The sequence below is a fragment of the Oncorhynchus keta genome, chromosome 35 (assembly GCF_023373465.1).
Source record: "Oncorhynchus keta strain PuntledgeMale-10-30-2019 chromosome 35, Oket_V2, whole genome shotgun sequence".
In the NCBI taxonomy this organism is placed as follows: domain Eukaryota; kingdom Metazoa; phylum Chordata; class Actinopteri; order Salmoniformes; family Salmonidae; genus Oncorhynchus; species Oncorhynchus keta.
This window is the reverse complement of record NC_068455.1, coordinates 53613527-53628038: the sequence shown is the minus strand read 5'-3', so window position 1 is coordinate 53628038 and position 14512 is coordinate 53613527. Positions and strand designations below refer to the sequence as shown.

The 14512-nt window shown below is 44.2% G+C and overlaps 1 protein-coding gene across 5 annotated transcripts in view; it reads left to right on the top strand.

The window, feature by feature from the left end:
- The window catches only part of LOC118368621 (stromal interaction molecule 2), a 100323-nt gene that overhangs the window by 50461 nt on the left and 35350 nt on the right, over positions 1-14512 (top strand). For 4 of the 5 annotated variants that reach the window (XM_052495743.1, XM_052495744.1, XM_052495747.1 and 1 more), the window contains exons 3-5: positions 9434-9545; positions 10245-10356; positions 13761-13876. In XM_052495743.1, coding sequence (XP_052351703.1) covers positions 9434-9545; positions 10245-10356; positions 13761-13876 — 340 coding nt within the window. Of the gene's footprint in view, positions 1-6934; positions 7288-9433; positions 9546-10244; positions 10357-13760; positions 13877-14512 lie in introns of those variants that run through there. The other variant, XM_052495746.1, reaches the window with a different exon arrangement.

Below are 14512 nucleotides of genomic sequence, written 5' to 3'. Positions count from 1 at the left end.
TGACTTGGTGAAGAGAAATATTACGATATTGGCAAACTTTTCAATTTCAAGACATGATTGAGTTTATAATAATTGGTTGTCTTCTGTCATGGTGACTGACAGACTGAACGACATGGACTGAGTCAAAAACAGAGCGAGACAGAGAGGGGGGGATCTGCGATCGTAAAACAGATGGAGTATGATGGAGCGAGGGAAAGAGATGAGGAGAGATGGATGGATAGAGAGAAGAAGAGTGTGCGATGGATGGAGCGAGAAATGGATAGAGACAGACCGTTGTATAACAAGATTCAGTAGATACTGTATCAGTAGTGAGTTACAGTAAGTTGTTAGAAAGGGCAGGAGAGGCTCATGGGAAGACTCAATCGACCAATCTGGAATCTACATCTGAAAAAAAGCTCTTTGTGTATGTGTGTGTGTGTATTTACCTTTCTGTCCATGTGAGATGATAACTTCCTGGTCATATGTCCGGTGACTTAGCTACAAAATTACCTATATAAAAAAAAGAGCCAATTGTATAACATCAATAGCAAACAAATGGAAGTTGTGCAATTGATCAATGTGTTCGTTAACAAATAAGCGTCCACTTATGACATTTATCAATGTGTTTGCGAGGAAAAACACTTCAACTGAACTGGGTCAACAGTATTGTTTGTTGTAGCTCAGACACACCGATAGGATTGTCAAACGTTTGCCTGCCGACAGTACTTATCACTTCTGAACACAGTTGTTGAGTCATTCTATGTTGCGTTCACACAGCAAAGACATTGACGTCGTCCGCCAGTCAGCCTTGTTAAAATACTCCAAACCAGGGGTTGTCAGTAGCTTTGTTTGGCAATGCATGTCCGTGTATCTGTTGTAATCTTGTAGTACAAATGTTTCCCCAGTTTTATTGAATTATCATGTTGATTTGTTAATTGTTTGTTCTCATCCCAACATTTGCTAACTAATAAGCTAGTGCACATTTTCAAAACGACTGCAGAAAAAAATCCTTCAAGCACAAAACTCCTTAGCTGGACGTAAAAGACTCTAGAATTAAAATTGTATTATGGAGCTTTATTGTTTTAGTTACAACAATTATAATGTCAATGGTGTATTAGACTGGAAAGATGTGCTCTATTTTTTTCCCCCTTTTTCTTGTCACTCCCACATGTGGAGGTTCGTGATCTCTGATTGGGTCAAAGTCATGTTGTTGGCCACTGCCAAACATTGTGACTCTACTAGTAGAAACAGCAGGTTTTTCGGTACCAGGTCGGTACACAGCATCTATGTATTTTGTTCTAGCAAGAGAAGGAACGACTTCCTACTGTGATAACTACCTACAGGCAGTCAGATTCTCTGTGTGTTTCATGATTTAGCAAACACACGTTCAATTATGAACTTTGTCAATGTGTTTGTTTGCAAACAAACTCCCAACATTGTTAATATGTTTGTATATGAATAGTCTCATGCATGCAAGCAGGCACTTCTTAAGGGTTTGGCCTGGGGGCTTTACTTGGCTCATTACGCTCTAGCGAGTCCTTGTGGTGGGCTGGGCACCTGCAGGCTGACCTCGATTGTCAGTTGAATGGTGTTTCCTCCTAAACATTGTGGCTGGCTTCCGGGCAGGTGTTAAGAAGCGTGGTTTGGCGGGTAATGTTTCGGAGGATACTTGACTCGACCTTTGCCTCCCGAGCCCATTGGGGAGTTGCAGTGATGAGACAAGATCGAAATTGGGGATAAAAGATAAATGTATTATGGGCAAAAAATAGAATTGCGATATTTTTTTATATCTCTCTATATATATATATATATATAAAAATCGCAATTAGATTTTTTGCCCATAATATTTTATTTTTTATCCCCAATAAAATGTAACAAATATTGTGATTTTACTTGGACTGTTGGAATCATAAAATGAGAATGATCATTATATTTCTATGGTTGGAATACAGTGGGCATTTGGAATGGCGTTTTGTTTGGCATGACAACGAATGAAAAAGTAATGGAGGAGATGGTTGTGACAGAGTAGGAACCAAAGTTTGTAGAACCCTCTGTGGAAACATGAATGTGTTATTTCTTCCTAGCACATTAAATATTGACAGTATATTCCAGTAATTTATCTCAACACACAGCAAGACCACAAGATATAACAGAAATTAATTACGTAGACAGTCCAACCCACAACCCACACAGAGAACCACATTGAGCTATTCCTCCAAGATAACATTTATGGTTAACAACCACATTATGTGGCCTATATCTAGCCTTTTTGTTATGGTTGATTGGCCTATAACTGGCCAATGCAAAAGCGTATGTCCACATTTCTGTTTATTTTACATTTACATTACATTTACATTTAAGTCATTTAGCAGACGCTCTTATCCAGAGCGACTTACAAATTGGTGCATTCACCTTAAGACATCCAGTGGAACAGCCACTTTACAATAGTGCATCTAAATCTTTTAAGGGGGGTGAGAAGGATTACTTTATCCTATCCTAGGTATTCCTTAAAGAGGTGGGGTTTCAGGTGTCTCCGGAAGGTGGTGATTGACTCCGCTGTCCTGGCGTCGTGAGGGAGTTTGTTCCACCATTGGGGGCCAGAGCAGCGAACAGTTTTGACTGGGCTGAGCGGGAACTGTACTTCCTCAGTGGTAGGGAGGCGAGCAGGCCAGAGGTGGATGAACGCAGTGCCCTTGTTTGGGTGTAGGGCCTGATCAGAGCCTGGAGGTACTGAGGTGCCGTTCCCCTCTCACAGCTCCGTAGGCAAGCACCATGGTCTTGTAGCGGATGCGAGCTTCAACTGGAAGCCAGTGAAGAGAGTGGAGGAGCGGGGTGACGTGAGAGAACTTGGGAAGGTTGAACACCAGACGGGCTGCGGCGTTCTGGATGAATTGTAGGGGTTTAATGGCACAGGCAGGGAGCCCAGCCAACAGCGAGTTGCAGTAATCCAGACGGGAGATGACAAGTGCCTGGATTAGGACCTGCGCCGCTTCCTGTGTGAGGCAGGGTCGTACTCTGCGGATGTTGTAGAGCATGAACCTACAGGAACGGGCCACCGCCTTGATGTTAGTTGAGAACGACAGGGTGTTGTCCAGGATCACGCCAAGGTTCTTAGCGCTCTGGGAGGAGGACACAATGGAGTTGTCAACCGTGATGGCGAGATCATGGAACGGGCAGTCCTTCCCGGGAGGAAGAGCAGCTCCGTCTTGAGGTGGTGATCCGTCATCCACACTGATATGTCTGCCAGACATGCAGAGATGCGATTCGCCACCTGGTCATCAGAAGGGGGAAAGGAGAAGATTAATTGTGTGTCGTCTGCATAGCAATGATAGGAGAGACCATGTGAGGTTATGACAGAGCCAAGTGACTTGGTGTATAGCGAGAATAGGAGAGGGCCTAGAACAGAGCCCTGGGGACACCAGTGGTGAGAGCGCGTGGTGAGGAGACAGATTCTCGCCACGCCACCTGGTAGGAGCGACCTGTCAGGTAGGACGCAATCCAAGCGTGGGCCGCGCCGGAGATGCCCAACTCGGAGAGGGTGGAGAGGAGGATCTGATGGTTCACAGTATCGAAGGCAGCCGATAGGTCTAGAAGGATGAGAGCAGAGGAGAGAGAGTTAGCTTTAGCAGTGCGGGAGCGCCTCCGTAATACAGAGAAGAGCAGTCTCAGTTGAATGACTAGTCTTGAAACCTGACTGATTTGGATCAAGAAGGTCATTCTGAGAGATAGCGGGAGAGCTGGCCAAGGACGGCACGTTCAAGAGTTTTGGAGAGAAAAGAAAGAAGGGATACTGGTCTGTAGTTGTTGACATTGGAGGGATCGAGTGTAGGTTTTTCAGAAGGGGTGCAACTCTCGCTCTCTTGAAGACGGAAGGGACGTAGCCAGCGGTCAGGGATGAGTTGATGAGCGAGGTGAGGTAAGGGAGAAGGTCTCCGGAAATGGTCTGGAGAAGAGAGGAGGGGATAGGGTCAAGGGGCAGGTTGTTGGGCGGCCGGCCGTCACAAGACGCAAGATTTCATCTGGAGAGAGGGGAGAAAGAGGTCAGAGCACAGGGTAGGGCAGTGTGAGCAGAACCAGCGGTGTCGTTTGACTTAGCAAACGAGGATTGGATGTCGTCGACCTTCTTTTCAAAATGGTTGACGAAGTCATCTGCAGAGAGGGAGGAGGAGGGGGAGGAGGATTCAGGAGGGAGGAGAAGGTGGCAAAGAGCTTCCTAGGGTTAGAGGCAGATGCTTGGAATTTAGAGTGGTAGAAAGTGGCTTTAGCAGCAGAGACAGAGGAGGAAAATGTAGAGAGGAGGGAGTGAAAGGATGCCAGGTCCGCAGGGAGGCGAGTTTTCCTCCATTTCCGCTCGGCTGCCGGGAGCCCTGTTCTGTGAGCTCGCAATGAGTCGTCGAGCCACGGAGCGGGAGGGGAGGACCGAGCTGGCCTGGAGGATAGGGGACATAGAGAGTCAAAGGATGCAGAAAGGGGAGGAGAGGAGGGTTGAGGAGGCAGAATCAGGAGATAGGTTGGAGAAGGTTTGAGCAGAGGGAAGAGATGATAGGATGGAAGAGGAGAGAGTAGCGGGGGAGAGAGAGCGAAGGTTGGGACGGCACGATACCATCCGAGTAGGGGCAGTGTGGGAAGTGTTGGATGAGAGCGAGAGGGAAAGGGATACAAGGTAGTGGTCGGAGACTTGGAGGGGAGTTGCAATGAGGTTAGTGGAAGAACAGCATCTAGTAAAGATGAGGTCGAGCGTATTGCCTGCCTTGTGAGTAGGGGGAAGGTGAGAGGGTGAGGTCAAAAGAGGAGAGGAGTGGAAAGAAGGAGGCAGAGAGGAATGAGTCAAAGGTAGACGTGGGGAGGTTAAAGTCGCCCAGAACTGTGAGAGGTGAGCCGTCCTCAGGAATGGAGCTTATCAAGGCATCAAGCTCATTGATGAACTCTCCGAGGGGACCTGGAGGGCGATAAATGATAAGGATGTTAAGCTTGAAAGGGCTGGTAACTGTGACAGCATGGAATTCAAAGGGAGGCGATAGACAGATGGGTAAGGGGAGAAAGAGAGAATGACCACTTGGGAGAGATGAGGATCCCGGTGACACCACCCCGCTGACCAGAAGCTCTCGGGGTGTGCGAGAACACGTGGGCGGACGAAGAGAGAGCAGTAGGAGTAGCAGTGTTATCTGTGGTGATCCATGTTTCTGTCAGTGCCAAGAAGTCGAGGGACTGGAGGGAGGCATAGGCTGAGATGAACTCTGCCTTGTTGGCCGCAGATCGGCAGTTCCAGAGACTACCGGAGACCTGGAACTCCACGTGGGTCGTGCGCGCTGGGACCACCAGATGGTCCTTCTGTAGCTCAGTTGGTAGAGCATGGCGCTTGTAACGCCAGGGTAGTGGGTTCGATTCCCGGGACCACCCATACGTAGAATGTATGCACACATGACTGTAAGTCGCTTTGGATAAAAGCGTCTGCTAAATGGCATATATTAGTATTATTAGTATTAGGGTGGCCGCGGCCCGCGGTGTGGAGCGTTTGTATGGTCTGTGCAGAGAGGAGAGAACAGGGATAGACAGACACATAGTTGACAGGCTACAGAAGAGGCTACGCTAATGCAAGGAGATTGGAATGACAAGTGGACTACACGTCTCGAATGTTCAGGAAGTTAAGCTTACGTAGCAAGAATCGTATTGACTAAAATGATTAAAATAATACAGTACTGCTGAAGTAGGCTAGCTGGCAGTGGCTGCGTTGTTGACTTTGTAGGCTAGCTGGCAGTGGCTGCGTTGTTGACACTACACTAATCAAGTTACGTTGAGTGTAATAGTTTCTACAGTGCTGCTATTCGGGGCTAGCTGGCTAGCTAGCAGTGTTGATTACGTTACGTTGCGTTAAAAGAACGACAATAGCTGGCTAGCTAACCTAGAAAATCGCTCTAGACTACACAATTATCTTTGATACAAAGACGGCTATGTAGCTAGCTATGTAGCTAGCTACGATCAAACAAATCAAACCGTTGTGCTGTAATGAAATGAAATGAAAATGTGATACTACCTGTGGAGCGAAGCGGAATGCGACCGGTTGTTGAGTGCAGAAGTTCTATTCGGAAGACGTTGGCTAGCTAGCAGTGTCTCCTACGTTAAGGACGACAAATAGCTGGCTAGCTAACCTCGGTAAATTAAGATAATCACTCTAAGACTACACACTCTAAACTACACAATTATCTTGGATACGAAGACAGCAAAGACAACTATGTAGCTAGCTAACACTACACTAATCAAGTCGTTCAGTTGAGTGTAATAGTTTCTACAGTGCTGCTATTCGGTAGACGGTGGACGTTTGCTAGCTGGCTAGCTGCTGGGCAGATAGCAGTGTAGACTACGTTAGGACGACGAAATACGATAATTACGCAATTATCTTTGATACAAAGACGGCTATGTAGCTAGCTAAGAAGAAATTGCTAAGATTAGACAAATCAAACCGTTGTACTATAATGAAATGTAATGCAAAGTTATACTACCTGCGGACCGAAGTGCGGATGCAACCGCTCGCTGCAACCGATGCAACTGCTCGCTCCAACCCGGGAAGTGTATGTGTGTCATGTGTTCTGTTGGTGGTGATTATCACTATATGCAATTCCCCACTGCCTTACTGCATTCAATTAGTTTCATAGTTGCTACTAATACTCAGTATTGCTTTGATCACTTGTAGCAGACCTGTCTCTAATCATTCATATCAGATCGGTCTCTCTGCGAACTGATTCTAGATCAGCTGTCTCTTGCAGCAATAGACCTGTCTTAAGTCATTCAAACCATATCTCTCTGCCTCTCTGCTCCATCTCTCTCTCTCTCTCTCTCTCTCTCTCTCTCCCCTCTGCCTCCCCCTCTCTCTCTGTGTGTGCGTGTGTGTACAAAACCCCTAAAAAAGAAGAAAAGAGTGAATGAATGTGTGTTGTGGAGCTTGTGTTGTGGGGGGTCTGTGACTAAGAAAGTATTAGAATGTTAGGTACATTTAAAAAAATATATTGAATGATTAACCTGCAACCATTAATATAATATTTTATTTACAATGTACTAATAAAACTAACGTTTTTTAAATGTATTTTTAAACATCCAGAGAGCCCCCCTCTATTTCCATTAAATGGTTTGGTCCTGCCCCCTAACCAGGCGGGAACGGTACAAGCTAACAGTGAAATGCGAGTGAGGAGTGCCGGTGGAGCAGCATGTCTCAGCTTCCTAAAGAAAAATGTGGCTTCCAAAAACGTAAAGAAAGAAAAGAATGACAGGAGAGGGAAAAGAATACTGTCACCCAATTTTCCACAAAGGAAGGTGGGCGTAGTTCGTGAGAGGTGGAAATGAACCGGTTAGCCTACAGTGAAATAGGATACTTTTGCTCGCCTAACATTAGTTACTTAATATCTTCACAGAAAATTGAGTGTTTACATTTCGCTTCTCTTTTAGCAAACATTTAATCAATGCAGGCAAACTTTTAGCAAGCTATTCATACTAAATCAGTTGTTCCTGCCCCTGCCTGGTGCCAGGCCCAACAGAAACAGCTTCAGCCTCAGCAGCCCGGTCTCCCCATAACCCTAAACCAGCCCTACTCCCAACTGAAGGACATGAGAAGCATTGTCCTGAATGACATGTCAGTTAGCATAATTGCAGTTACTGCAATGCATTGAGGACAGGAATGTGATTCTCCAGTCAGGAAAAATCTCACTCGACACAGAAGGCAGCCAATATCAGAGCCTTGAAGGAAGAGATGCAGGCTCTTAAAGATGGATGGGAGTCTCTCCTGTCTGAGGCAACACTGACTGCTACGCAAATGGGTGTTGCACCTTAATTTAGCAAGGAACACAGCCGCCAGAGGAAAAGGAAGAGATCCCATAATGAGACCTCTCAAGACGAGACGGCTCAGGACAGTGCAGCAACGGTGTTTTGGAACACAGTGTTTTTTTTTACTTCTATGGACATCATCATAAGTGACTTGGCCACTAGGTTCCACACCACTGCAAAAAATTGTAGAATAATTTTCTGCTGTTCTGAAAGTTGGGCAGATTAGTGATGATGAAGTCCCTTCTGTGTGCCAATCACTGATCATGAAGTATTCCAGAGATCTGACACCGGAGTTTCAAAATGAAGTAGGACACCTGAACCCCCCCCTAACTTGTCCCCTCTTGGTATTCTGAATACAACTTGTAAGATGCAGCTGCAAAGCATTTTTGGAGAAGTGTGCGTTGCTTTACGTATATTTTGCACACTGCCTGTGACTGTTGCTGGTGACGAGAGAGCTTCCAGTAAGCTAAAACTGATTTTTTTTTCACAGTCATGCTGTCTATTGAAAGTCAGTTAGCTGGAAAGCTGGACTTCAAAGACTTGATCAGTGACTTTGCTAGCAAGAAGGCTGGGCTCTTGGTGAGTAAGGCTGAGCAAGGGCCAGTGATGACTGTTAAAAGGCATGGCTATGGATATTGGATCACTACACACATGATGCCCACAGGCTGAGAACAAGATATATCTGGCTGGATTGTGCACAACAAATGTTATGGCAATCAAGACACAGAGTGGAAGAAACCTGTTGATTTGGTGACCGCTTGACCTTTCCTCTAGCACCACCATCAGGCCTTTTCATTTCCATTTTGTTTTCAATTTCCCATTTCCACTTTTTTTTTACAGCTGCTTATTTTCTAGTTGGTATGTATACTTAGTTAAAAAATCTGCTGCTGATTTTACTATTTTGTTTGTTATATCATTCTACCGATGTTACTTTGTTTTAATTGAAGATGTTAATGTACATTTCAGTTCTATTTATTTTAAGTTAACATTTAATGAATAAGATCATTTTCCATTCGAGAATTGTACCATTAAAATTACATTTAGACTGTAAAAGATGGCCTTTAGCACATTTCTTACAGAGGGTATCAAACAGTCTGGCATCAAATAGTGAATTCCATTGTTTGCGTGCATGTCTGCGCAGTGTTATATTATCACAGCTCTCACACACACAGCTCACTATCGTACAGTAAATATTGGACTACAAGAGAGTTGCAAGCCTGCAAAGGTATTAAAGCTTTGAATGGGTCGATTGGGTTCTAGAGGTGTGTGGTTACAGCAATTGCGCAGGGTTGGTGTGGCCTGTGGTAGTGGGGCCCAATGTGATATCTTTTCATGGGGCCCAAAATCCCCTGGCAGCTCCCCTGGGTCTGAGACTGGATCTCTGGGTCCAGACTTCTCAAACATCATTGTCACAACAACACCCGTAGCCTGACCATAGAAAGACAACGACTAGATCTCACATCACACTGAAAGTCATGTCTGGTGTTGTTCAGGGTTCTCTGCAATGTCATAACTTCCATCCTGTATTTAGTTCATGTTAACTGCTTCAATTTGATTGAAATCTATAACGACACAATGCTATATATATACTGCATGGGATAACCAGTAATAATACTGAAATGTGTTTTTCTTCTTGCAGTTTATTAGAGAAGACATGAAGCAACAGCAAACCAACAAACACAGTAACCTGCACAGGGAAGACCAACACATCACCGTAGAGGAGCTGTGGAAGGGCTGGAAAACCTCTGAAGGTAGGAGATAGATGCAACGGAGAGAAGGATGAAGGGCGGGTGAGAAAGAGGAAGGGAGAGAGCAAGAAATGGAGGGAAGTACTGTAGGGATTGGGAATACTGGAGGGAGGTAGGGAAGAGACATTTGTAAATGAAAGGACATTGTGTAACTAACATTTTCTCCCTGTCTCTCAATTCAATTTGCTTTATTGGCTTGACTTTAACAATGTACATATTCCCAAAGCGTACTTGAGATTTACAATATCAACATACAGTGCCAGTCAAAAACGTTTGGACACACCTACTGATTCAACATTTTTCATTCAACGTTTTCTACATTGCAGATTAAAAAAATATCTTCAGTATTACTCTACAATGTAGAAAATAGTTTAAAAAATAAAGAAAAACCCTGGATGAGTATGTGTCCAAAATTTTGACTGGTACTGGTAACCCAAGGGCCAAAATAACCATACATTGAACAACAACAATGGCATAGAGCACGTGTGCAGGTTTGTTGGTCTGTAAGACACTGTCCCTCGTTTTATGGAAGGCAGAAATATAGTGGCTTGCCAACCGTCAGCTCTCTGCGTCCTCCCCCAACAGGACGGGTAGCCTACTCTCACCGGAGAGGTCTTTGAAACTTTGAATAAGGGTTTCAAATTTGGGGAAATGACACTCTCTTTGTTTTTTAAAAACATTTTGCTCTCGCTCTTTCTGTAGTTCACAACTGGACGACGGATGACACAGTCCAGTGGCTTAAGGAGTCGGTGGAGCTGCCTCAGTATGAGAGGAACTTCAGAGACTTCCGGTTCAACGGAAACACTCTGCCTCGGTGAGTACATTATCACACCACATCTCAGTACACCCTCCAAATTGAGTTGTGGTTCGAGGACAACACTAACATTTTACCAAGGCAGAGACAAGTGGCCCAGATCGAGGTACAGCGGTGGACGCATCAATTCAGGCTACACATTCTACTGAGCCATTTACTTTATGTTCATATTCTTATATTTTATTATTTCTTATTGTTGTTGCATTGTCGAGAAGGAACCTGCAAGTAAGCGTTTAGTTGGCCGATGTATACCATGTGTATACCATATACCATGTACATACGACTAATAGAATGTGAAACGTGTAGAGTAGTGGGCCTAATGACAATCGCAGAATGTTATAACCCTTTTAGCGTCTTTGATGTCAGATGTCTCTCTACGTTAATCAAATTGTGGGTGCACTGTTATTTTGTGAGTGTACAAATGCGAGTGGGTAGCCAACAGGATCGCCTTTTCAAAGTGATTTTTTTTGACAATCCGTTGAAAACATTGACTGGTTGTGTTTGTCATGTGAAAAGGTAATACATGAGAAAGGTTATATGACAAATATTTACTATGTTTACTAGGCCCATGGAGATCATACTAAATTAATAGGAATTCTATGATTAGAACCACCCAATGAAATTGCGTGCACAATGCTACTCAGACCAATGCTGCCCACTGCTGGACATGTTAGGTAGTGCAGGTGGAATGGGAAAGAAACGACCCAAACGTGACACAGACACACACATATGCACAAAGGCACGCACACACACCCACCATGTACCCACTTCGACCGACACAAAACCTCCCTACCCATGTAGTTACATTAGTGCAATTTAGTGAACTTACACCCCAGTTTTTATCATGACCCCGATATCAGCAGGCAATTATGTTAGTCAATAGGTGACACCTTGATATAACTTGAAAATGTCATCAATAAAAGTTAGAGCAGTTATATTAGATGCTCTTTAGGTTTGTGATTCACTGAATACCGGACGTACACTACCTTTTCAAATGTTTGGGGTCACTTAGAAATGTCCTTGTTTTCCATGAGAACATACATAAAATGAAAAGGAAATATACTCAAGACGTTGACAAGGTTATAAATAATTGTGTTCTTCAAACTTTTGCTTTCGTCAAAGAACCCTCCATTTGCAGCAATTACAGCCTTGCAGACCTTTGGTATTCTAGTTGTCAATTTGTTGAGGTAATCTGAAGAGATTTCACCCCATGCTTCCTGAAGCACCTCCCACAAGTTGGATTGTCTTGATGGGCGCTTCTTACGGTCAAGCTGCTCCCACAACAGCTCAATAGGGTTGAGATCCGGTGACTGTGCTGGCCACCCCATTAAAGACAGAATACCAGCTGACTGCTTCTTCCCTAAAGAGTTATTGCATAGTTTGGAGCTGTGCTTTGGGTCATTGTCCTGTTGTAAGGAGGAAATTAGCTCCAATTAAGCACCGTCCACAGGGTATGGCCTTCCTTCTTCAAGATCCCTTTTACCCTGTACAAATCTCCCACTTTTACCACCAAAGCACCCCCGGACCATCACATTGCCTCCACCATGCTTGACAGATGGCGTCAAGCACTCCTCCAGCATTTTTTCTGTCTCTCACAAATGTTCTTCTTTGTAATCCGAACACCTCAAACTTAGATTTGTCTGTCCATAACACTTTTTCCCAATCTTCCTCAAGCCAGTGTCTGTGTTCTTTTGCCCATATTAATCTTTTAGTTTTATTGGCCAGTCTGAGATATGGCTTTTTCTTTGTAACTCTGCCTAGAAGGCCAGCATCCCGGAGTCGCCTCTTCACTGTTGACGTTGAGACTGGTGTTTTGCAGGTACTATTTAATGCAGCTGCCAGTTGAGGACTTTTGAGGCATCTGTTTCTCAAACGAGACACTAATGTACTTGTCCTCTTGCTCAATTGTGCACCGGGGCCTCCCACTCCTCTTTCTATTCTGGTTAGAGACAGTTTGTGCTGTTCTGTGAAGGGAGTAGTACACAGTGTTGTGCGAGATCTTCAGTTTCTTGGCAATTTCTCACATGGAATAGCCTTCATTTCTCAGAACAAGAATAGACTGATGAGTTTCAGAAGAAAGTTCTTTGTTTCTGGCCATTTTGAGCCTGTAATCAAACCCACAAATGCTGATGCTCCAGATACTCAACTGGTCTAAAGTAGGCCAGTTTTTCTTTTTCTTTAATCAGAACAACAGTTTTCAGCTGTGCTAACATAATTGCAAAAGGGTTTTCTAATGATCAATTAGCCTTTTTAAAACGATAAACTTGGATTAGCGTGCCATTGGAACACAGGGGTTGCTGATAATGGGTCTCTGTACGCCTATGTAGTTATTCCATAAGAAAATCTGCCATTTCCAGCTACAATGCTCATTTACAACATTAACAATGTCTACACTTTATTTCTGATCAATTTGATGTTATTTTAATGGACAAAAACAAGGACATTTCTAAGTGACCCCAAACTTTTGAACGGTAGTGTATGTGTGGAATGAGTACATGGAAGGAATAGAGTGGGAAGGGGGATAGAGGAGGGTGGAAGGGAGTTGAGGGGGATGGAGGGATCTCTAGGGTGTCAGGGGTGTTGTTTCCCCCCCTTACCCACGGGCGCTGACTCATGAAACGATGTCACAGCAGTGGATCAGGTGTCACTGGCTGCCATGTTGTCTGATCCAGTTTAAGATGGTGGTGGTGGCATGAGTACACAGGCACATTCAGACACACACACACACACACACACACACACACCGTATACCCACTTCAACTGACACAAAATCTCCCTACCCATGTAGTCACATTAGTGCAATTTAGTGTACTTACACCCCAGTTTTTATCATGACTCTGAAGTCAGCAGGAGATTTTGTTATATAAGGTGTCATCTATTGACTTTAACTTGAAACCACCTGTTTAGTTGTCATCAATAAGAGTTAGAGCGGTTATATTAGAAGCTCTTTAGGATTGAGATTTACTGCCAGTGGGACGTATGTATAGAATGAGTACATGGAAAGAATATAGTGGGAGGGGGATAGATGAGGTTGGAAGGGAGTTGAGGGGGATGGTGGGGGTGTATAGGGGGTCAGGGGTGTTGTGCCCCCCCTCCCCTCCGTACCCGTGGGCACGGACTCATGAAACGATGTCACAGCAGTGGATCAGGTGTCGCTGACTGCCATGTTGTCTGATCCAGTTTAAGATGGTGGTGGCACGAGTACACAGGCACGTTCAGACACACACACTCACACGCAGACACACCAACGCCCATTTAACACATGAGACGAGATACAGAAACACACACACGTTTGCTTACTTGGCCATGTATGCATGGTTGAACAAGTTCTTAAACAAAGAGTATAGTTATTGTGAAAATATTTCCAACCCTTTACCAATCCATTCTTTTTCTCTCTATTTCAGATTAGCGGCAAACGAACCGTCGTTTATGTCTGGTCAGCTAAAGATATTAGACCAGCGGCACAAACAGAAACTAAATCTAAAAGCACTAGATGCTGTGCTCTTCGGCCCTCCCTTACGTAAGTATTTGTATTTATTCTGGATCCCAATTTAGCTGCTGCCAAAGCAGCAACTACTCTCCCTGGGGTCCGGCAAAATTAAGGCCGTTTATACAATTTTAAAACGTTACAATACATTCACAGATTTCACAACACACTGTGTGCCCTCAGGCCCCTACTCCACCACTACCACATATCTACAGTACTAAGTGTGTGTGTGTGTGTGTGTGTGTGTGTGTGTGTGTGTGTGTGTGTGTGTGTGTGTGTGTGTGTGTGTGTGTGTGTGTGTGTGTGTGTGTGTGTGTGTGTGTGTGTGTGTGTGTGTGTGTGTGTGTGTGTGTGTGTGTGTGTGTGTGTGAATGTATTTGTTGCTTCACAGTGCCCGCTGTTTTATAAGGTGTTTTTGAATCATTTTTTTAAAAAATCACATTTTACTGCTTGAGATGTTATAACCATGTATTGCTACCACTGTATTATCTAAGTGAGTTTCAGAGATAGTCAGAATAATGTTGTCATCTATTACAAGCAAGTTGACTTCATGGACCTTGTTGCTTAGGCTACATATGTTAATATGGGCTATTTTTAGGACTTTTCTGGGTTGCTTGATTGTTTTTAATGCTTTACTGGGAAGCTTATCAGAGGTAGACTTACTCATGT